At 44.5% G+C, this 24,110-nt stretch overlaps 1 protein-coding gene across 5 annotated transcripts in view; it reads left to right on the top strand.

Moving 5' to 3' along the window:
* Nucleotides 1-24,110, top strand: part of LOC124015600 (SEC14-like protein 1) — a 59,664-nt gene that overhangs the window by 27,434 nt on the left and 8,120 nt on the right. For 3 of the 5 annotated variants that reach the window (XM_046330947.1, XM_046330946.1, XM_046330948.1), the window contains 6 exons: nt 10,548-10,697; nt 11,499-11,630; nt 18,382-18,510; nt 19,126-19,429; nt 19,592-19,701; nt 19,861-20,095. In XM_046330947.1, the coding sequence (XP_046186903.1) occupies nt 10,548-10,697; nt 11,499-11,630; nt 18,382-18,510; nt 19,126-19,429; nt 19,592-19,701; nt 19,861-20,095 (1,060 nt within the window). The remainder of the gene's footprint in view (nt 1-10,547; nt 10,698-11,498; nt 11,631-18,381; nt 18,511-19,125; nt 19,430-19,591; nt 19,702-19,860; nt 20,096-24,110) is intronic. The other 2 variants (XM_046330951.1, XM_046330949.1) reach the window with 1 other exon arrangement.

Raw genomic sequence — 24,110 nt, 5'->3', positions numbered from 1 at the left:
AAATGCCAGCCTGGTCGTGGCACAGTGAGTGTGTACTTTTAGCTCAGCATTTCCTGTTTTGATGGCAAGAGTGTTTGACAGATGGGCTTCCTCTGCTCTCCTCGGTCCTCTCTCTCACTCACACACACCATCTCCTGCCGACTGCATTCCCAGAAAGGGGGCCCATGCCCACTATACCGCAGAGCCAAGGATTCTGCCCTGACAATACCCTCTGTGTTGATGAGAGCTGTAGAGTGGGTGGTGGTGGGTACTAAGTAGCTGCCCTATACAGAGCTTAGGCTAGCTATGGAGCTATTCAAATAGTTCTAATAGTTTTCACCCCTACACACCTCCCCACGGAAACACAATCTTCTTGTGTGCTGTACAGTCCTGATGCTTGTTGCACCATACTGAATACTGCAGTTAAACTCTGCCGCTACTTAGCATTGTGATTATGAGTGTAGGATACAACCAGGATATTAACAAGTAAAGTAGCCTTTTCACCTGAATGTCCAGAACAATAGGAACACCCCCTTTTGCCCTCCAGAACAGCCTCAATTCGTCAGGGCATGCTCAACAAGGTGTCGAAAGCGTTCCACTGGGATGTTGGCCCATGTTGACCCCAATGCTTCCCACTGTTGACCCCAATGCTTCCCACTGTTGACCCCAATGCTTTCCACTGTTGACCCCAATGCTTCCCACTGTTGACCCCAATGCTTTCCACTGTTGACCCCAATGCTTCCCACTGTTGACCCCAATGCTTCCCACTGTTGACCCCAATGCTTCCCACTGTTGACCCCAATGCTTCCCACTGTTGACCCCAATGCTTCCCACTGTTGACCCCAATGCTTCCCACTGTTGACCCCAATGCTTCCCACTGTTGACCCCAATGCTTCCCACTGTTGACCCCAATGCTTCCCACTGTTGACCCCAATGCTTCCCACTGTTGACCCCAATGCTTGCCACTGTTGACCCCAATGCTTGCCACTGTTGACCCCAATGCTTGCCACTGTTGACCCCAATGCTTGCCACTGTTGACCCCAATGCTTGCCACTGTTGACCCCAATGCTTGCCACTGTTGACCCCAATGCTTGCCACTGTTGACCCCAATGCTTGCCACCGTTGTCAAGTTGGCTGGATGTCTATTTGGTGGTGGACCATTCTTGATACACACATACAGGAAACTGTTGAGTGTGGAAAAACCCAGCACCGTTGCAGTTCTTGACACACTCAAACTGGTGCAACTACTACCATACCCCGTTCAAAGGCACTTACATTTTTTCATACTCATTCACCCTCAGAATGGCGCACACACACAATTCATGTCTTAAGAATATATATTTTTTTTATATTTCTTTTACGTGTCTCCTCCCCTTCATCTGCACTGATTTGAAGTGAATGTTGGTTTTCCTAATGATTTGTACTCTGTGTATAACATATAACAGGGAAGCCATTGCATCCTGATATGCCCCACTTTAAAAGCTGTATAACCTGTTAGCCTATGCTCTGGATTGAGCAGGAGTGACAGGCCCCTGTGTATTACCCAAGGACTCCCAACGGTGCGGTTCCACCTACTCCAGGCCACATGAACTATTCCCCATTCAACACACAGTCAATAGCTATTATCCTATTAAACAGGAGAGGTGAGGGACTGGGCAGGATAAGGAAACTAGTTTTGGTGAGCAGTGAAAATACTTTAAATGGAGGCCATGACACCTGGCAGGAGTTTGCCACTTAAAGGGGATGTAGGCTATTCTACACTGCCTACAGAAAGGACAAACTATAGAAATGTAATGGGAATACTCAAAGAGATCCATACGTAGAATGTATGCACACATGACTGTAAGTCGCTTTGGATAAAAGCGTCTGCTAAATGGCATTTATTATTATTATTATTATTATTAGATCCTTAAAGTCCCTAGGGCTGTGTCTCAATAGCTTGTAATGGCTTCCTTCCTCGTCTCCTTTCCTTGACCACTAAACCTAAAGGATGTGATGGTTTATGAAATCTATCCAGCCCTGTTCAGTATTCACAGGAACGGAGACGAGGAAAGGGAGTCACTCAGGAGTATTAAGACAAGTAGGATCAAGTAAAAAAAAAAAAATAATTAACCTATTTTTGTGAGACTTACCAAGTCTGCACTTGCACAAAACCAATATTTTGTGCAGTCCTGCTTAAGAACATATTGAACCGTCATGGAACCCTGGGCCATGTTCAATAGTGGTGCACTATATAGGGAATAGGGTACCGTTTCAAACACACTCAATGCGTCCACTGATCACTGCCATCATAGTCAGCAACACAGCAAGCCCCTGGCATTGGCAGTGCAGTACTTTCCAGAATAGTGCCGCAAGCTAACACAATAATGCTCCTTTTGTTCCTCTGTTTACAAAGTGTGTGTGTGTGTGGGCCTTGCCCTGAATTCAATCCACTTTGTGCTGGCAAAAGAGAAGAGAAATGGAATAATGGCTATAGGGAAAGTTTAAAAAAGGAGGGAAAGTTAAAAAAGGGGGGGGTTCTAATTTCAAATATTACTATGGCATGTCACCTGAGACTTGTGTAGGTCTGTTGGACCAAAGAGCTCCGTATGTAACCGAACTCTCCAAATACCTCAATCTCTTTTGTACAAATAGCTTAATTCTAAAGGTAAACGTCTCTCTTTTTCAAACAAGATAATAGTTTCGTCAACAGCAAAAAGAACGTTCCGGCCCTATCACGAACATCTAAATGCCTTTGTTTAGAGACAGGATGACATTCGCACCTAACTAGGAAGTCCACTGGAGTCCATTTCAATTGCGTTTGAGATGATGTCCCTTGCAACTGTGACTGTTTCTTTCAGTAACACCGGCACTGTGGTATCGTCACTGTAAACAGTGTGTTGATTTAAGCCGTGGGTCCCGACATTACTGACTATTGATTTAACCATTAGGCTACGTCAGCACTATGCAACTGCATCCATGTTCCCTCCGTGTGTGTGTGTGTTTTATGGAGAGTGTAGGACTAGATATCTGTGATCTCAGTTTGTATTAGGGCCTGTCTGCGTTGGCCATTTTTTTTAAAGCTCTGAATCAGATCCTGTCATCTGATCTAGAGTCAGTTCTCAGTGTCGGCTAGATCTCTGCTGATTGCCAGGCAGGGTGAAAAACTGATCTCAGAGCAAACCTTAGCTTAATTAGAGCTGATGTAATTGTTGTGACGTGAGGATGATATGTATGTGTGTGTGTCGTGCAGATGGGCTGCTCCGCCCCAAGCAACAGGAGACTCTACTCTACCCCACTTCTTTCACACACACACAGTGGGCATACATAGCGGAAACAGGTCTCATAAACACACTGAGGTCCAGTGGTCATTGACCATCGCAGGGCAAGTCAATTTCCTTGACCAACACACACACATTCTCTCACACACACACACACAAACATTATTACTGCTAGCGACGAACGTTGCGGCAACACTGAGGCAGTCACACGCCCACACATCAGCTCCAGCAGCCTGGCCTTGGCCAGTGTCCTTCCATTTCTAAAGACCAGCCGCTTTCAAAGCCACACTCACACACCATCTAGTCTCCTCTAGTCTGGAAATATTCTTGAATAATATCATGTGGTTCCTTTTCCACCCGACTAATTTATTCCCACTGTTTTCACTTCCATTCCAACGTGTCCTCCGTTCCCCTTCCTGAAAACACTAAGAATTAGTTCCTCTTCCAGGCTTCCATGCCCAGAGTCTTACTATCCTTTTCTAAAGGAAGAAGGCCTTTCTATTTCCTGGAAAGGATTAGGTATTGTGTATTGTTTTGATATTTCCCTCATGCATGTCTGGAAAGTGATCCTATAAACATCCCAGCTAAATTCCTGGGAATGTGACTCACACACTTGGCCTGCCTATCCTTTAGTGTATCCTGTAGCTATGGAGACCTGAGCTGACACACACACACACACACACACACACACACACACACATGCTTTTGTGCTTATTTGTACATTCTCATATAGCCAATTTAGTCAAATATTGTCTCCTTTCCTTTTTCTTGTTGACAGCTAGCCTAATCTGCTCCAGGGAAGGGTTGCGCTGGAGGCAAACCAATCGATATTTTTCCGTGCTGTGTTGGAGCTCCATCAGTTGGATCTGTTTGGATTAACTGCTGCATTTGACTGCCTGTAGCTCTGTTTGTATCAATCAGTCAGTTCAGTTATAGAACCCATTGGGAAAGAGGGATACCGAGTCAGTTGTCCAACTGAAATGTCTTCCGCATTTAACCCAGCCCCTCTGAATCAGAGAGGTGCGGGGGGGGCCTGCCGTAATCGACATCCACATCTCCGGTGTGGGTTAACTCCCTTGCTTGGGGACAGAACGACAGTTTTTTTTTTACCTTGTGAGCTCAGGGATTCAATCCAGCAACCTTCCGGGTATCAAATAAAAAATCAAATTTTATTTGTCACATACACATGGTTAGCAGATGTTATTGCGAGTGTAGCGAAATGCTTGTGCTTCTAGTTCCGACAATGCAGTAATAACCAACAAGTAATCTAGCTAACAATTCCAAAACTACTACCTTCTAGACACAAGTGTAAGGGGATAAAGAATATGTACATAAAGATATATGAATGAGTGATGGTACAGAGCGGCATAGGCAAGATACAGTAGATGGTATTGAGTGCAATATATACATCTGAGATGAGTATGTAAACAAAGTGGCATAGTTAAAGTGGCTAGTGATACATGTATTACATAAAGATGCAGTAGATGATATAGAGTACAGTATATACGTATACATATGAGATTATTAATGTAGGGTATGTAAACATATTAGGTAGCATTGTTTAAAGTGGCTTAGTGATACATCATTTCCCATCAATTCCCATTATTCAAGTGGCTGGAGTTGAGTCCGTGTGTTGGCAGCAGCCAGTCAATGTTAGTGGTGGCTGTTTAACAGTCTGATGGCCTTGAGATAGAGCATGCTCTCGATTGTGCATCTGTAGAAGTTTGTAAGTGCTTTTGGTGACAAGCCGAATTTCTTCAGCCTCCTGAGGTTGAAGAGGCGCTGCTGCAACTTCTTCACGATGCTGTCTGTGTGGGTGGACCAATTCAGTTTGTCTGTGATGTGTACGCCGAGGAACTTAACTTACTACCCTCTCCACTACTGTTCCATCAATGTGGATAGGGGGGTGTTCCCTCTGCTGTTTCCTGAAGTCCACAATCATCTCCTTAGTTTTGTTGACGTTGAGTGTGAGGTTATTTTCCTGACACCACACTCAGAGGGCCCTCACATCCTCCCTGTAGGCCGTCTCGTCATTGTTGGTAATCAAGCCTACCACTGTTGTGTCGTCCGCAAACTTGATGATTGAGTTGGAGGCGTGCGTGGCCACGCAGTCGTGGGTGAACAGGGAGTACAGGAGAGGGCTCAGAACGCATCCTTGTGGGGCCCCAGTGTTGAGGATCGGCGGGGTGGAAATGTTGTTGCCTACCCTCACCACCTGGGGGCGGCCCGTCAGGAAGTCCAGTACCCAGTTGCACAGGGCGGGGTCGAGACCCAGGGTCTCGAGCTTGATGACGAGCTTGGAGGGCACTATGGCGTTAAATGCCGAGCTGTTGTCGATGAACAGCATTCTCACATAGGTATTCCTCTTGTCCAGATGGGTTAGGGCAGTGTGCAGTGTGGTTGAGATTGCATCGTCTGTGGACCTATTTGGGCGGTAAGAAAATTGGAGTGGGTCTAGGGTGTCAGGTAGCACTTCATGATGACGGAAGTGAGCGCTACGGGGCGGTAGTCGTTTAGCTCAGTTACCTTAGCTTTCTTGGAAACAGGAACAATGGTGGCCCTCTTGAAGCATGTGGGAACAACAGACTGGGATAGGGATTGATTGAATATGTCCGTAAACACAACAGCCAGCTGGTCTGCAGCCTTGCAAGGGTTGACACGTTTAAATGTTTTCCTCACGTCGGCTGCAGTGAAGGAGAGTCGGCATGTTTTAGTTGCGGGCCGTGTCAGTGTCACTGTATTGTCCTCAAAGCGGGCAAAAAAATAATTTAGTCTGCCTGGGAGCAAGACATCCTGGTCCGTGATGGGGCTGGTTTTCTTTTTGTAATCCGTGATTGACTGTAGACCCTGCCACATACCTCTTGTGTCTGAGCCGTTGAATTGAGATTCTACTTTGTCTCTATACTGACGCTTAGCTTGTTTGATTGCCTTGCGGAGGGAATAGTTACACTGTTTGTATTCGGTCATGTTTCCGGTCACCTTGCCCTGATCAAAAGCAGTGGTTCGGGCTTTCAGTTTCACGAGAATGCTGCCATCAATCCACGGTTTCTGGTTTGGGAATGTTTTAATCGTTGCTATGGGAACGACATCTTCTAAATCAGGTGAACAGAAGGACTTGAGTACCTGTATGTTGTTATGATCACACCACGATACTGACCCAACGCTCTAACCACTAGAATCATGTGACAATGGGGCGGTGGCTCGCGTGACTGACTAGGCCTTTGTCCCAATTACTGTTTAATCTTTTGAACATCCTTAAATATTTCCAACTTCCTTGCCGTCACAATACACAACCTCTGATAGAAGTCAAAGCAACATGTGGGGAAACCATCCAGCCATTAAAACGATCAGCATTAATGATGGATATGAAACAAGGGAGGAGACCATGTCAGAGTATTGGAACATGTCCTCGTCTTCCTCTTGTCACCTGTCAACGCCGAGCGTGACACACTTCTTACGTGACTTTAAAACACCCTTATCTTGAATTGACTTTTTAATAGCACCATGATGCTTTGTCAATATTAGACAGCCTAAGGCCTAAATATTGACCCAGTCGCCATTGCGAGTTTTGGATGTTTGAGCATGTGCTCAGCTGTGACAAAACATCGAGTCATGCTTGCAAATGTGGTATTTGAGTTTCGGTGATGTCACTCGGGCCTTTTGATATGTAATACGTAGGTCATTTCCTGTTTGGAAGAGGCATCCCGGATTGATTTGACCTGTATCTCGAGGGCGTCTCAAACATCATGTGACACCTTCAACAAACTAGTACATTGTCTTTGGGTTACCTCTAAAAACCACTACAAGGTACACTCTGTAACATGTTTAGAAGGCACTTGGTGGTTTATGTAATTTCTAGTTACCCATCGTTGTTTTTCCCTCACTGATCTGAAAGTCAGCTCTTCCCCCTGAGTCAGAACACTGAGTACTGGCTTGAGTGGTGTTGTGACTTGTGTGTCTCTGTTTAAATAGTCACTATCATGGCCTTTACAATTTCTGTTTTGCTTCCCTATTCGTTGTGGAGTTTGTTTTCCTTTGTCATGTGACCTTTGTTTAACATTGGGGGTATGTTGACTCTTATGTACATCTCACCTCCAAAATAAATCAAACACTTGAGTAAATGAGGGATACAAAGTAGGCTTATAATTAAAGTACTTGGTTCCACACAGGTGTGGTTCCTGAGTTAATTAAGCAATTAACATCCCATCATGATTAGTGTCATGTATAAAAATGCTGGGCAGGCCATTACTTTGGCAACCAGGGTTTGCCCCCCATCCACAGAGTTTGAGCATAAAAATGATTGTAAAACGTATGCCATAGCCCTCTGTCACCAGATCTCAACCCAATTGAACACAGATTCTGGAGTGGTGCCTGAGACGGGGTTTTCCATCAACAAAACACCAAATGATGGAATTTCTCGTGGAAGAATGGTGTCGAGTCCCACCAATAGATTTCCAGACACTTGAAGAATCGATGCCACGGTGCATTGAAGCTGTTCTGACTCGTGGTGCCCCCCCCCCCCCCCCATTAAGACACTATGTTGGGGTTTCCTTTATTTTGGCAGTTACATGTCTTTGGCCTTCCTTGTTTTTGGTCTGATAGTCATGTTTGACATGAGGGTAAATCCATTTGGTTTCAATCACTTTTTGACTGCATCCCTTTTAATTAAAACAACTTTCCATGTGTGTTTTCCCATGGAAGAAGTGGTCATAAAATGACTTTTTGGACCTTAATGCCAACACATTTTGGAGATTAAGTTTTTTTGCATTTCATATCGAGACAGCCACAAAAAAAAATTGAAAAATTAAAAATGTTGAGTTTGATATCTTTTAAAAGCTAACAGTGATATCAAGCTATTTTATTATTTCATGAAATAGATGTATGGAAATATTCAATTGTAAAACTTTTCAACTGATTTGTGTAATATTTGTCAATTATATTATTTTGTAGCTTTAGAACCCTACACAACACAAAAAACCTTGAATGCAAAATAGTGTTTAACCAGGAACATATGCCAATATGTAAGAAACATGTTTTTTTTCTCTCTCCAGAAATGATCAAATAGGTTGACAACCCTGTTTTGTGAGCTTTTAAATATCAATCTCAACTGTTTATCTTTCCCAGTGATGAAGACATGGATGTCTCATGGTATGATGGGGTATGCAAAATGCCTCAAATTTGATCACCTTTATCTCTCGGCATTCAGATCCATCACGTCACTTTCTGAGCACTTCTACAATGGGCAAATATTTACGGGGTGTTTTGTTCAAATCAAAAGGGGTGCTGTCAAAGTGATTTGAATTTAAATGGATTTACCAAGAAATGTTTGCTTTGTTTATGCAGTCTGTGGTGTGAATTGTTGTTATTGGGCATGATGATTGACATTTGTTATATACATATATATATATATAACAGTCTGTTTTGTGTTGAGGTATGTTGTTGGGTGTGAAGAATTCTGTTTGTTGTATTTTGCCTGCCCCTTCATGTGATGTTTAGCGCCGTTGAGATCATTTTGTTGATGTTGATGCAGTAGTCTGTTTGGATGGGCGAACACCAAACACCGTGTTTACTCCTGCCATAGTGCTGACTGTACACCTCTGAGAGCCTCTGTTCTAGACCTTTGTTCTAGACCTGTGAAAAAAAAACAGAACTCAGCATGATTATAGTGGGCCCAGCTCAATGTCTGTGTCTCAAATGGCACCCTATTGCTTATATAGTGCACTATTTTAGCACTTTAGGGAATATATTGCCATTGGGGACGCAGGCAAACAGCCCTGGCCGTTTTATTAGGCAGTCTGGTACCATGCTGACTGGAGCTACAAAGAATGGGGGGTGCAGGTATTGCCAATTTCCAAAGCCCCTACTTAGCCTGGTTTGCTCATGGCCTCACACCCCGGCCTGAATACCGGTCCCATTTTTAGCAGGGTAAGCTCTAGCCCTTATTACAGTTATATGACAAGGCCCATGTCTAGGCTTCAGGGGTGTTTCTCAACCTCCAGTCTGTGGCCCCAAAAAGGAAAAGCCATAGCATGTGAGTCCCTGGTATGAAAAGGATTGGAAAACACTGGTTTTAGAGGACCTGAGCTGAACCCAACGCCTTTTCAGAGGTCGGGGACATCTTGCTCCAGTATAACTGATGAACACAGCCAACCTCGCTCTCTTACTTAGCTATTACATGTATGTTTCCAGTCTGAGCCATCTTGACTAAGTGGTTGATTTGTGCCCAGTGGTGGCCTCACATTGCCCGAACGACCACTTCCCTCATTTTTCTCTCTCCTTCCTCTCTTCTCTCGGTCGCTCGCTCTCTCCAGACTGCAGAATCCAACTGGGCCAGGATAAGAGTCTGCCCATTCAGCACAAAATGAAATAAAATAATGTCATCTAGAGCAGCCAAGAAGAAGTAGACCAAACGAGTTCCTTTATTACAACACAGGGCACAGACTTGGCCTAGAATTAGCAAAGATGCTGTCGTCGTGTACAAGTCCCTTGACTGTTCTGAGCGCGGTGTCACTTTGTCTCCCACACCTCTCCAAACTGATCGGGGACCTGTCCATACATGTCTTATGTCCCCTGGCTGCTTACATAACCCTGCCAATCTGGTCCAGGATCAGTAATAAAACATTATGAAAGCAATGCCAGGTTCATTGTGGGCCAAGGACCTTACGTTGTGTAACAGCTGCCTTCAGCAGCACAATACATTGAGGGCTGTGTCTGAAATGATACCCTAATCCCTACATCGTGCACTACTTTTGACTAGGGTGCCATTTTGGTCGCAACCTAGGTGGTGTTGTGGTTTATGAGCAGAATTCTACTGATATATATTGTGCCTTGGGGTGCCTTTTTACTAGGCTTTTCTTATTACTGGGCTTGTTATTACTGGGCCTATTATTTTGCATCCCAAGATAATGAAACGATGCATTGTGTATTGCTGGCGCGTGTGCCAGCTGCTGAGACAATTGGATACGAGTCGACGTTAGTGAGGGGATGTGTGGGTCGCGGAGTAGACCTGAATGGTGTTTTGTCTCTGTCTCTCTCTGTCCTAACCCCTCTTGTCAACCTTTATCACTTTCTTTCTCTTGCTCACTTTTTTTTGAGATATGAGAACAGCTGACAATGTTGATTTTGGGAACTAGGCTATTTCGTTAAATGTCACCGTTGGAGATACAAATGCTAGAATATCTTGTCTGATATGTCTCACTCTCTCTCAATTCAATCAACTTTATTAACATGGACGGTAAAGGAGTTTGCGTTGCCAAAACACACGAGTCCCACACTTAAAAACCCTTTCTCTTTCCGTCTCTCTCGCAGGCCTACGAGAGGCGATTCCCCACGTGTCACCTGATTCCCATGTTTGTGGACAGCGAGGTGTTGGAGGAAACTGAGAGCGAGGACGGATCCATACACAATGTCCAGCGCCGCTGCAAACTGGACGTGGACGCCCCTCGTCTCCTCAAGCGGGTACGGCTAACCTGTCGCTAACTTCCCTCTCGAGTCTGGTCGGTCAACCAATCAAATGTATTCATAAAGCATTGTCAGTTGACGTGAGTCTTGTACTTTTTAAAGTCCTTTTGTACCTCAGGGGTTGTCACAAAGTGCTTTACAGTAACACAGCCTAGACCCCAAAGGGCAAGCAAAAGCAGACGTTTCCGCTCAATGTTTCAAGATTTCTATGAAATATGACCTAGAATTACGTAAAATTAGTGAAATAGTTTTCGTTCCAATTTTTTTAATTTGATTAAATATGTTTAAAAAGTATATTTTCTGTGTTGGAATGGTGTTGGCTTACCCCAACCACAGAGTGGTGTTGACATATACCGGTCATTCAAAATATTGATGTGAGTAGATCGCTGATTGGCCAGCTCATCCTCCTCAGGAAGATGACATGTTCTACGAGGAAATAGCAAGCATTTTTTTAAACTGTCTATTTGAGATACAAGTTTGATATTTGAGCGTTTTTCTCCAATTTATGCTTTGCCCACGAATTCGAGTATACGACGAGTCAGCAACATTATTTGGATACGAGTTAACAGAATATTCATTTTAAATGAGATTTTCAGGGGACAGTTTAAATGAAGTAGCATTTGAAACATCCTTAGCTTGTATTCTAAGCGGAGCTGACATGACGGGGGAAAGACCAAATCAAAAGACCTTAACACCCAAATCAGGCATCGGCCATCTTGTAATCGGTGTATCCATTTTTCCTTTTTGACCATTTTAGTTTTGCTGCAACTGGTTTCATCAGTGTCCTTTTGTGCGCAGATTGCGGGGGTGGACTATGTGTACTTCAGCCAGGAGAACACTCTGAACAAGAGAGAGAGGACGCTTCACATCGAGTCCCACAACGAGACCTTCTCCAACAGAGTCATCATCCACGAACTCTGCAGCTACTCGGTGTGTTACACACACACACGCGCATACACACACACACACACACACACACACACACACACACACACACACACACACACACACACACACACACACACACACACACACACACACACACACACACACGCGCATACACACACACGCGCGCATACACACACACGCGCGCATACACACACACTTGCCATACACACACACATTAAATTGTAGCTTTGGTTAGAATGGTTACATAAGCTACCTACCTGTCCATTCGCTAACACACATTCAAGCCTTGGCTTTAATTTGTCAAAAGCCTGCGCACACACACACACTCAATCACACACACACACACACACAAATCCCTGTTAAACCACTTTGAAGCCAGCTGTCGACAGCACACCTATGTATTCACAATTTCTCTTCAAATGGACGGATCAAGCGGTATTCCAACCAGCTCCTGATATGTAGCTACAGTACACACACGTCACTTCAGTCTTAGTTTTATATCACCTTCTCACACGACACTTACACACAGCCCTGTAAAAGCAAGTTGTAGACAGCACACTTATGTGTGAACCCCTTCCCTCAAATGCACTCACAATGCTTCTCTCCAAATAGACAGAGAAAGCTGTGTTCCAACCAGCCTCTCATATGCTGCTTCCTTCCCACTGAATAATTCAGACCTCCCATTGTTACCGGCAGCACTCAGCCTCAACACACTCACACACTATTCTGGAGTCAGTTCTTTCACACCTACCAGACCTATTGGTGTGTTGCGCCACTCCCTCCTCTGACCTCAGTGCTACTCTCACCAGGCTCCGTGGTGAATGAATGCGCTCTGAGTTAATGAGGTCAAGCACATTGCATTAGCGTCTAACGAGGCTAGCGGGCCTATTTTAGGTCCGCTATGCAGCTTTGTGAAGAACAGTTACAGTTAGCCTGCGGGTGCTAACAAGGCTCGGCAGCTCAATTAGACGGAGCTAAAGTTGGCTAAAGCTGACATATTTTGGTATCCAGCCAGAGATAGCCAGGTATCCAGCGCCAGAGATAGCCGAAGAGCTACATCGTAAAATAATCTCTGTCAGTCGTTGTGTCAGGGAGGGATCACTGTATGACTTGCCTCGGGTTTGCCTAGCGGTGTATGACAATCAACACTCTCACTCCCAGTCCTATCTAACACTCTCCACTCACTGACATCTGACACTCCCAGTCCTATCTAACACACTCCACTCACTGACATCTGACACTCTCCCAGTCCTATCTAACACTCTCCACTCACTGACATCTGACACTCCCAGTCCTATCTAACACACTCCACTCACTGACATCTGACACTCCCAGTCCTATCTAACACTCTCCACTCACTGACATCTGACACTCCCAGTCCTATCTAACACTCTCCACCACTGACACTGACACTCCCAGTCCATCTCCACTCACTGACATCTGACACTCCCACTCCCAGTCCTATCTAACACTCTCCACTCACTGACATCTGACACTCCCAGTCCTATCTAACACTCTCCACTCACTGACATCTGACACTCCCAGTCCTATCTAACACACTCCACCACTCACTGACATCTGTCCTATCTAACACACTCCCATCTGTCCCAGTCCTATCTAACACTCTCCACTCACTGACATCTGACACTCCCACTCCCAGTCCTATCTAACACTCTCCACTCACTGACATCTGACACTCCCACTCCCAGTCCTATCTAACACTCTCCACTCACTGACATCTGACACACTCCCAGTCCTATCTAACACTCTCCACTCACTGACATCTGACACTCCCAGTCCTATCTAACACTCTCCACTCACTGACATCTGACACTCCCAGTCCTATCTAACACACTCCACTCACTGACATCTGACACTCCCAGTCCTATCTAACACTCTCCACTCACTGACATCTGTCCTATCTAACACTCTCCACTCACTGACATCTGTCCCCTATCTAACACTCTCCACTCACTGACATCTGACACTCCCAGTCCTATCTAACACTCTCCACTCACTGACATCTCTCCCAGACTCTCCACTCACTGACCCACTCCCAGTCCTATCTAACACACTCCACTCACTGACATCTGACACTCCCAGTACTATCTAACACTCTCCACTCACTGACATCTGACACTCTCACTCCCAGTCCTATCTAACACACTCCACTCACTGACATCTGACACTCTCACTCCCAGTCCTATCTAACACTCTCCACTCACTGACATCTGACACTCTCACTCCCAGTCCTATCTAACACACTCCACTCACTGACATCTGACACTCCCAGTCCTATCTAACACTCTCCACTCACTGACATCTGACACTCCACTCCCAGTCCTATCTAACACTCTCCACTCACTGACATCTGACACTCCCAGTCCTATCTAACACACTCCACTCACTGACATCTGACACTCCCAGTCCTATCTAACACACTCCACTCACTGACATCTGACACTCACTCCCAGTCCTATCTAACACTCTCCACTCACTGACATCTCTCCCAGTCCTATCTAACACACTCCACTCACTGACATCTGACACTCCCAGTCCTATCTAACACTCTCCACTCACTGACATCTGACACTCCCAGTCCTATCTAACACTCTCCACTCACTGACATCTGACACTCATCACCCCAGTCCTATCTAACACACTCCACTCACTGACATCTGACACTCACTCCCAGTCCTATCTAACACTCTCCACTCACTGACATCTGACACTCCCAGTCCTATCTAACACACTCCACTCACTGACATCTGACACTCCCGGTCCTATCTAACACTCTCCACTCACTGACATCTGACACTCCCAGTCCTATCTAACACTCTCCACTCACTGACATCTGACACTCCCAGTCCTATCTAACACACTCCACTCACTGACATCTGTCCACTCCCAGTCCTATCTAACACTCTCCACTCACTGACATCTGACACTCCCAGTAACACACTCCACTCACTATCTAACACTCTCCACTCACTGACATCTGACACTCCCAGTCCTATCTAACACACTCCACTCACTGACATCTGACACTCTCACTCCCGGTCCTATCTAACACTCTCCACTCACTGACATCTGACACTCCCAGTCCTATCTAACACTCTCCACTCACTGACATCTGACACTCTCACTCCCAGTCCTATCTAACACTCTCCACTCACTGACATCTGACACTCCCGGTCCTATCTAACACTCTCCACTCACTGACATCTGACACTCTCACTCCCAGTCCTATCTAACACTCTCCACTCACTGACATCTGACACTCCCAGTCCTATCTAACACTCTCCACTCACTGACATCTGACACTCCCAGTCCTATCTCCACTGACATCTGACACTCCCACTCCCAGTCCTATCTAACACTCTCCACTCACTGACATCTGACACTCCCACTCCCAGTCCTATCTAACACACTCCACTCACTGACATCTGACACTCCCACTCCCAGTCCTATCTAACACTCTCCACTCACTGACATCTGACACTCCCAGTCCTATCTAACACACTCCACTCACTGACATCTGACTCTCCACTCACTGACATCTGACACTCCCAGTCCTATCTAACACACTCCACTCACTGACATCTGACACTCCCAGTCCTATCTAACACTCTCCACTCACTGACATCTGACACTCCCAGTCCTATCTAACACTCTCCACTCACTGACATCTGACACTCCCACTCCCAGTCCTATCTAACACTCTCCACTCACTGACATCTGACACTCCCAGTCCTATCTAACACACTCCACTCACTGACATCTGACACTCCCACTCCCAGTCCTATCTAACACACTCCACTCACTGACATCTGACACTCCCAGTCCTATCTAACACTCCACTCACTGACATCTGACCTCCCAGTCCTATCTAACACTCTCCTCACTGACATCTGACACTCCCAGTCCTATCTAACACTCTCCACTCACTGACATCTGACTCTCCACTCCCAGTCCTATCTAACACTCTCCACTCACTGACATCTGACACTCCCACTCCCAGTCCTATCTAACACACTCCACTCACTGACATCTGACACTCTCCCAGTCCTATCTAACACTCTCCACTCACTGACATCTGACACTCCCAGTCCTATCTAACACTGACACTCCACTCACTGACATCTGACACTCCCAGTCCTATCTAACACACTCCACTCACTGACATCTGACATCTGACACTCCCAGTCCTATCTAACACTCTCCACTCACTGACATCTGACACTCCCAGTCCTATCTAACACACTCCACTCACTGACATCTGACACTCCCGGTCCTATCTAACACTGACTCCACTCACTGACATCTGACATCTGACACTCTCACTCCCAGTCCTATCTAACACTCTCCACTCACTGACATCTGACACTCCCAGTCCTATCTAACACACTCCACTCACTGACATCTGACACATCTGACACTCCCAGTCCTATCTAACACTCTCCACTCACTGACATCTGACACTCCCAGTCCATCTAACACTCCCAGTCACTATCTGACACTCCCAGTCCATCTCTCCACTCACTGACATCTGACACTCCCAGTCCTATCTAACACTCTCCACTCACTCACTGACATCTGACATCTGACACTCACTCCCAGTCCTATCTAACACTCTCCACTCACTGACATCTGACACTCCCACTCCCAGTCCTATCTAACACTCTCCACTCACTGACATCTGACACTCCCAGTCCTATCTAACACTCTCCACTCACTGACATCTGACACTCCCACTCCCAGTCCTATCTAACACTCTCCACTCACTGACATCTGACACTCCCAGTCCTATCTAACACACTCCACTCACTGACATCTGACACACTCCCAGTCCTATCTAACACTCTCCACTCACTGACATCTGACACTCCCAGTCCTATCTAACACACTCCACTCACTGACATCTGACACTCCCAGTCCTATCTAACACTCTCCACTCACTGACATCTGACACTCCCAGTCCTATCTAACACACTCCACTCACTGACATCTGACACTCCCAGTCCTATCTAACACTCTCCACTCACTGACATCTGACACTCTCACTCCCAGTCCTATCTAACACTCTCCACTCACTGACATCTGACACTCCCAGTCCTATCTAACACTCTCCACTCACTGACATCTGACACTCCCAGTCCTATCTAACACTCTCCACTCACTGACATCTGACACTCCCTCCCAGTCCTATCTAACACACTCCACTCACTGACATCTGACACTCCCAGTCCTATCTAACACACTCCACTCACTGACATCTGACACTCTCACTCCCAGTCCTATCTAACACTCTCCACTCACTGACATCTGACACTCCCAGTCCTATCTAACACACTCCACTCACTGACATCTGACACTCCCACTCCCGGTCCTATCTAACACACTCCACTCACTGACATCTGACACTCCCAGTCCTATCTAACACTCTCCACTCACTGACATCTGACTCTCCCAGTCCTATCTAACACTCTCCACTCACTGACATCTGACACTCCCAGTCCTATCTAACACACTCCACTCACTGACATCTGACACTCTCACTCCCAGTCCTATCTAACACTCTCCACTCACTGACATCTGACACTCCCGGTCCTATCTAACACACTCCACTCACTGACATCTGACACTCCCAGTCCTATCTAACACTCCACTCCACATCACTGACTCTCCATCTGACATCTGACACTCCCAGTCCTATCTAACACACTCCACTCACTGACATCTGACACTCTCACTCCCAGTCCTATCTAACACTCCTCCACTCACTGACATCCAGTCCTATCTAACACTCCACCTGACTCCCAGTCCTATCTAACACTCTCCACTCACTGACATCTGACACTCCCAGTCCTATCTAACACACTCCACTCACTGACATCTGACACTCTCACTCCCGGTCCTATCTAACACACTCCACTCACTGACATCTGACACTCTCACTCCCAGTCCTATCTAACACTCTCCACTCACTGACATCTGACACTCCCAGTCCTATCTAACACTCTCCACTCACTGACATCTGACACTCCCAGTCCTATCTAACACACTCCACTCACTGACATCTGACACTCCCAGTCCTATCTAACACTCTCCACTCACTGACATCTGACACTCCCAGTCCTATCTAACACTCTCCACTCACTGACATCTGACACTCCCACTCCCGGTCCTATCTAACACTCTCCACTCACTGACATCTGACACTCCCACTCCCAGTCCTATCTAACACTCTCCACTCACTGACATCTGACACACTCCCAGTCCTATCTAACACTCTCCACTCACTGACATCTGACACTCCCACTCCCGGTCCTATCTAACACTCTCCACTCACTGACATCTGACACTCCCAGTCCTATCTAACACTCTCCACTCACTGACATCTGACACTCCCACTCCCGGTCCTATCTAACACTCTCCACTCACTGACATCTGACACTCCCAGTCCTATCTAACACTCTCCATTCACTGACATCTGACAAAATCTATTTTGATACAATCTCAGGCTGTGTGAATGTGTTGTCTGTGCTTGATACCGTCACCAAATTCCCCCCTACTATCAATATTTGTTGGCATATAACGGCACAACCTGTCAGTATTGGTATAATGCCAGTGGGTAGTGTCATCGGTACGCACTCCCCACACAGCTGAGGATGTGTGGCTTGTAGTGTCAGCGTCGGCACAGAGTCATATTGCCGTGTGTGGTTGCCATGGTAACACTTGTAACTTCACGTGTGTGTGTGTGTGTGTGCAGGCCCACCCTGAGAATGAGGACTGGACGTGTTTCGAGCAGTCGGCCAGCCTGGACATCAAGTCGTTCTTCGGCTTCGAGAGCACAGTGGAGAAGATAGCCATGAAGCAGTACGCCAGCAGTATCAAGAAGGTGTGTGTGAGTGCCGGATCTGATCAGGGTCATATTCATTAGACACTGACAGTAAGTAAACGGACTGAAAGGTAGCGGGACGACCTGAACCTTGTCCAATAAGAAATGTTGGCTTTCGTTTATCGTTGGTACGTTGCACCCTACTGAATACAACCCAGATGTATCATATTTAGAGAATTCACCAGACGGCAAACATTCCCCTCATGCAAAAAATGATGAATCCAACGAGGCTCCATTTCAACTCAATAAGTGAATTGACATTCAATTTTTTCTATTTTTATGACCTAATTGTATTGTGAATTTAATTCATCTCCTGCATTGAGTTAAATGAAAAGGAACTGGCCCAACCATGGAATCCAGTGTTAATACAGCAGACATGCCATTGGGCCGTGAGTGGTGAGGTCTAGTGTGAAGTGGCTCTTATTATGTAATGTAAGCCAATTTGCCGAGCCAGTGTAAACAAAGATAAGCTCCAAGTCCCTATTTAGCCTCCTTCCATATTAGTAACTCTAACTCTCTCCTTTTCCTCACTCTGTCGCTCTTTCTCTCCTCCCCCCGTACTCCCACCTCACCCCTCTCCATCTCTCCATGTCTCTCCCCCTCCCTCATCTTCAGGGTAAGGAGATCATAGAGTTCTACCTAAACCAGCTGGAGGAAGAGGGGATAAGCCACGTGCCCCGCTGGACTCCCTCCCTGGATGCTCCCCCCTCCTCCTCCTCCTCCGTCACCACCAAACCTGTCTGTGCCACTCCGAAGCTCCTCCAGCTGGAGCTGCCTGTCACGCCCGCCGTCTCAATCCCCGTGTCCACGGATGCCAATGACCGTGAGCTTGCCGATGCCGCCCAAAGTGAAGCCACCAGCAACGATGCCACGAACCAACCTGACGACCAGATGGAGAATCAGACGGGCCCGCCCGATGGTTAGTACTGGTGGATAATTGAGAAGCTGTTCATAAGTTTCAATACGTTAGGAAAATGGGAAACGCGATTTTTTTTAGTGGCGTTTAGCTGTGTGATTTGATTTTGAATGAGATTGAATTGACTGACTTGAGAATTCCCCAAATTGTCTGTGTGTGTTGTAGACAAGTTGGATGCCGACTACATCAAGCGCTACTTGGGAGACCTGACTCCTCTGCAGGAGAGCTGTCTGATCAGACTACGACAGTGGCTGCAGGAGAGCCACAAGGGCAAGGTGAGACACACACACACCCTTACAGTTTTCAATACACCCATACTAAAGCATATTCTTTTGAAATCATACTCTGCTACTTGAGACACACATAGAGGCATGTGTGACATGCTCACACGCGCATGCTCTTACCCTGCCACCTCTGAACCCCCCCCCTTGGAGACCCTTACCCTCACTCCCGCCTCTCCCTCCTCGCCACCTTTCCAGATCCCTAAGGACGAGCACATCCTTCGTTTCCTGCGGGCCAGGGACTTTAACATGGAGAAGGCCAGGGAGATCCTGTGTCAGTCCTTAACGTGGAGGAAGCAGCACCAGGTGGACTATCTGTTAGAGACGTGGACCTCACCACAGGTCCTCAGTGACTACTACACTGGAGGGTGGCACCACCATGATAAAGGTATGGAGACTGAGAGAAAGAGATGCTCAAGCAGGCGCACGCACACACGCATGCACGCGCACACATACGCACATACATGCACACAATTAGTCGCTAATAATTGTCATGGAGTCTTGATTTGATGTAGAGGGGTAGTCTGATGATGATCACAAAATACAGTTGTCGCTCAGAATTAGACACACGGCACAAACCCTCCTGTACTCATATTATTTACGCATGGTTTAATAAAACTGTTGTGTGTGTGTCCTGTTTCTTTGTAAGTTGTTAACAGAAGTGACTTCCCAAAATGTCACTTTTTTATGTCACTGTAATAGAAAAAGAAGTCCCTGTCTAAGCCACAACTTCCTGTCATACACCATATTGGTCCAATGAAGGAATACAACTTAGAATTGACTGCATTGCAGTTCACCAGAGTCCCAGTTTTAAAAACGTTGTTACTGGATATTTTCCCTGGGTATTTGCATGCCCTGGTTTATTGCACGTCTTCACGGCAGTCCCAAGGCATTGCCCTCATCACACAATGAACTGTATAAGAGCCGAGTTTGAGGAGTGGAATAGCCTATCACCTGTTAGGCGCCGCGGGAGCAACTCCTCAAAAAGCTGGTACTGGAGTCTAACGTGCTTTTTGAAATCCAGTCATTGCACAACCAAATAACAATTTTAAAAAATAGCTGTTTTTATTTCTCAACTCGTAATTAAAGCGCGCCTCCCATTCGCCGTTGAAGTGCATCGGCTAAAGTCAACGTTAGGCAGGCTGTCAGCAGGTCACCCACCACTTTACAATGTGAGCTTGAGGCAGTATAATTGTTTGATACTTGAATGTTTTACTTCACTTGAAATAATGAGACATGGCTTACCTTGCTTCAAAGTAGCATAGCCAAAATTCCAGCAGACTTCGCCATACTATTTAACCAGCATGATTTTTATAAAGACTTCCCCATACCTTTTAACCAGCATTATTTTTATAAAGACTTCCGCATACCTTTCAACCAGCATGATTTTTATAAAGACTTCCCCATACCTTTTAACCAGCATGATTTTTATAAAGACTTCCCCATACCTTTTAACCAGCATGATTTTTATAAAGACTTCCCCATACTATTTAACCAGCATGATTTTTATAAAGACTTCCCCATACTATTTAACCAGCATGATTTTTATAAAGACTTCCCCATACTATTTAACCAGCATGATTTTTATAAAGACTTCCCCATACCTTTTAACCAGCATGATTTTTATAAAGACTTCCCATACCTTTTAACCAGCATGATTTTTATAAAGACTTCCCCATACCTTTTAACCAGCATGATTTTTATAAAGACTTCCCCATACCTTTTAACCAGCATGATTTTTATAAAGACTTCCCCATACCTTTTAACCAGCATGATTTTTATAAAGACTTCCCCATACCTTTTAACCAGCATGATTTTTATAAAGACTTCCCCATACCTTTTAACCAGCATGATTTTTATAAAGACTTCCCCATACCTTTTAACCAGCATGATTTTTATAAAGACTTCCCCATACCTTTTAACCAGCATGATTTTTATAAAGACTTCCCCATACCTTTTAACCAGCATGATTTTTATAAAGACTTCCCCATACCTTTTAACCAGCATGGTTTTTATAAAGACTTCCCCATACTATTTAACCAGCATGATTTTTATAAAGACTTCCCCATACTATTTAACCAGCATGATTTTTATAAAGACTTCCCCATACTATTTAACCAGCATGATTTTTATAAAGACTTCCCCATACTATTTAACCAGCATGATTTTTATAAAGACTTCCCCATACCTTTTAACCAGCATGATTTTTATAAAGACTTCCCCATACCTTTTAACCAGCATGATTTTTATAAAGACTTCCCCATACCTTTTAACCAGCATGATTTTTATAAAGACTTCCCCATACCTTTTAACCAGCATGATTTTTATAAAGACTTCCCCATACCTTTTAACCAGCATGATTTTTATAAAGACTTCCCCATACCTTTTAACCAGCATGATTTTTATAAAGACTTCCCCATACCTTTTAACCAGCATGATTTTTATAAAGACTTCCCCATACCTTTTAACCAGCATGATTTTTATAAAGACTTCCCCATACTATTTAACCAGCATGATTTTTATAAAGACTTCCCCATACTATTTAACCAGCATGATTTTTATAAAGACTTCCCCATACTATTTAACCAGCATGATTTTTATAAAGACTTCCCCATACCTTTTAACCAGCATGATTTGTATAAAGACTTCCCCATACCTTTTAACCAGCATGATTTTTATAAAGACTTCCCCATACCTTTTAACCAGCATGATTTTTATAAAGACTTCCCCATACCTTTTAACCGGCATGATTTTTATAAAGACTTCCCCATACCTTTTAACCGGCATGATTTTTATAAAGACTTCCCCATACCTTTTAACCGGCATGATTTTTATAAAGACTTCCCCATACCTTTTAACCGGCATGATTTTTATAAAGACTTCCCCATACCTTTTAACCAGCATGATTTTTATAAAGACTTCCCCATACCTTTTAACCAGCATGATTTTTATAAAGACTTCCCCATACCTTTTAACCAGCATGATTTTTATAAAGACTTCCCCATACCTTTTAACCAGCATGATTTTTATAAAGACTTCCCCATACCTTTTAACCAGCATGATTTTTATAAAGACTTCCCCATACCTTTTTTAACCATACCTTTTAACCAGCATGATTTTTATAAAGACTTCCCCATACCTTTTAACCAGCATGATTTTTATAAAGACTTCCCCATACCTTTTAACCAGCATGATTTTTATAAAGACTTCCCCATACCTTTTAACCAGCATGATTTTTATAAAGACTTCCCCATACCTTTTAACCAGCATGATTTTATAAAGACTTCCCCATACCTTTTAACCAGGATGATTTTTATAAAGACTTCCCCATACTATTTAACCAGCATGATTTTTATAAAGACTTCCCCATACTATTTAACCAGCATGATTTTTATAAAGACTTCCCCATACTATTTAACCAGCATGATTTTTATAAAGACTTCCCCATACTATTTAACCAGCATGATTTTTATAAAGACTTCCCCATACCTTTTAACCAGCATGATTTTTATAAAGACTTCCCCATACCTTTTAACCAGCATGATTTTTATAAAGACTTCCCCATACCTTTTAACCAGCATGATTTTTATAAAGACTTCCCCATACCTTTTAACCGGCATGATTTTTATAAAGACTTCCCCATACCTTTTAACCGGCATGATTTTTATAAAGACTTCCCCATACCTTTTAAGCATGATTTTTATAAAGACTTCCCCATACCTTTTAACCGGCATGATTTTTATAAAGACTTCCCCATACCTTTTAACCGGCATGATTTTTATAAAGACTTCCCCATACCTTTTAACCAGCATGATTTTTATAAAGATACCTTTTAACCAGCATGATTTTTATAAAGACTTCCCCATACCTTTTAACCAGCATGATTTTTATAAAGACTTCCCCATACCTTTTAACCAGCATGATTTTTATAAAGACTTCCCCATACCTTTTAACCAGCATGATTTTTATAAAGACTTCCCCATACCTTTTAACCAGCATGATTTTTATAAAGACTTCCCCATACCTTTTAACCAGCATGATTTTTATAAAGACTTCCCCATACCTTTTAACCAGCATGATTTTTATAAAGACTTCCCCATACCTTTTAACCAGCATGATTTTTATAAAGACTTCCCCATACCTTTTAACCAGCATGATTTTTATAAAGACTTCCCCATACCTTTTAACCAGCATGATTTTTATAAAGACTTCCCCATACTATTTAACCAGCATGATTTTTATAAAGACTTCCCCATACCTTTTAACCAGCATGATTTTTATAAAGACTTCCCCATACCTTTTAACCAGCATGATTTTTATAAAGACTTCCCCATACCTATTTAACCAGCATGATTTTTATAAAGACTTCCCCATACCTACCTTTTAACCAGCATGATTTTTAT

This window comes from Oncorhynchus gorbuscha, linkage group LG26, assembly GCF_021184085.1.
Source record: "Oncorhynchus gorbuscha isolate QuinsamMale2020 ecotype Even-year linkage group LG26, OgorEven_v1.0, whole genome shotgun sequence".
NCBI classification, from domain to species: domain Eukaryota; kingdom Metazoa; phylum Chordata; class Actinopteri; order Salmoniformes; family Salmonidae; genus Oncorhynchus; species Oncorhynchus gorbuscha.
This window is presented reverse-complemented; position numbering and strand designations above follow the sequence as displayed.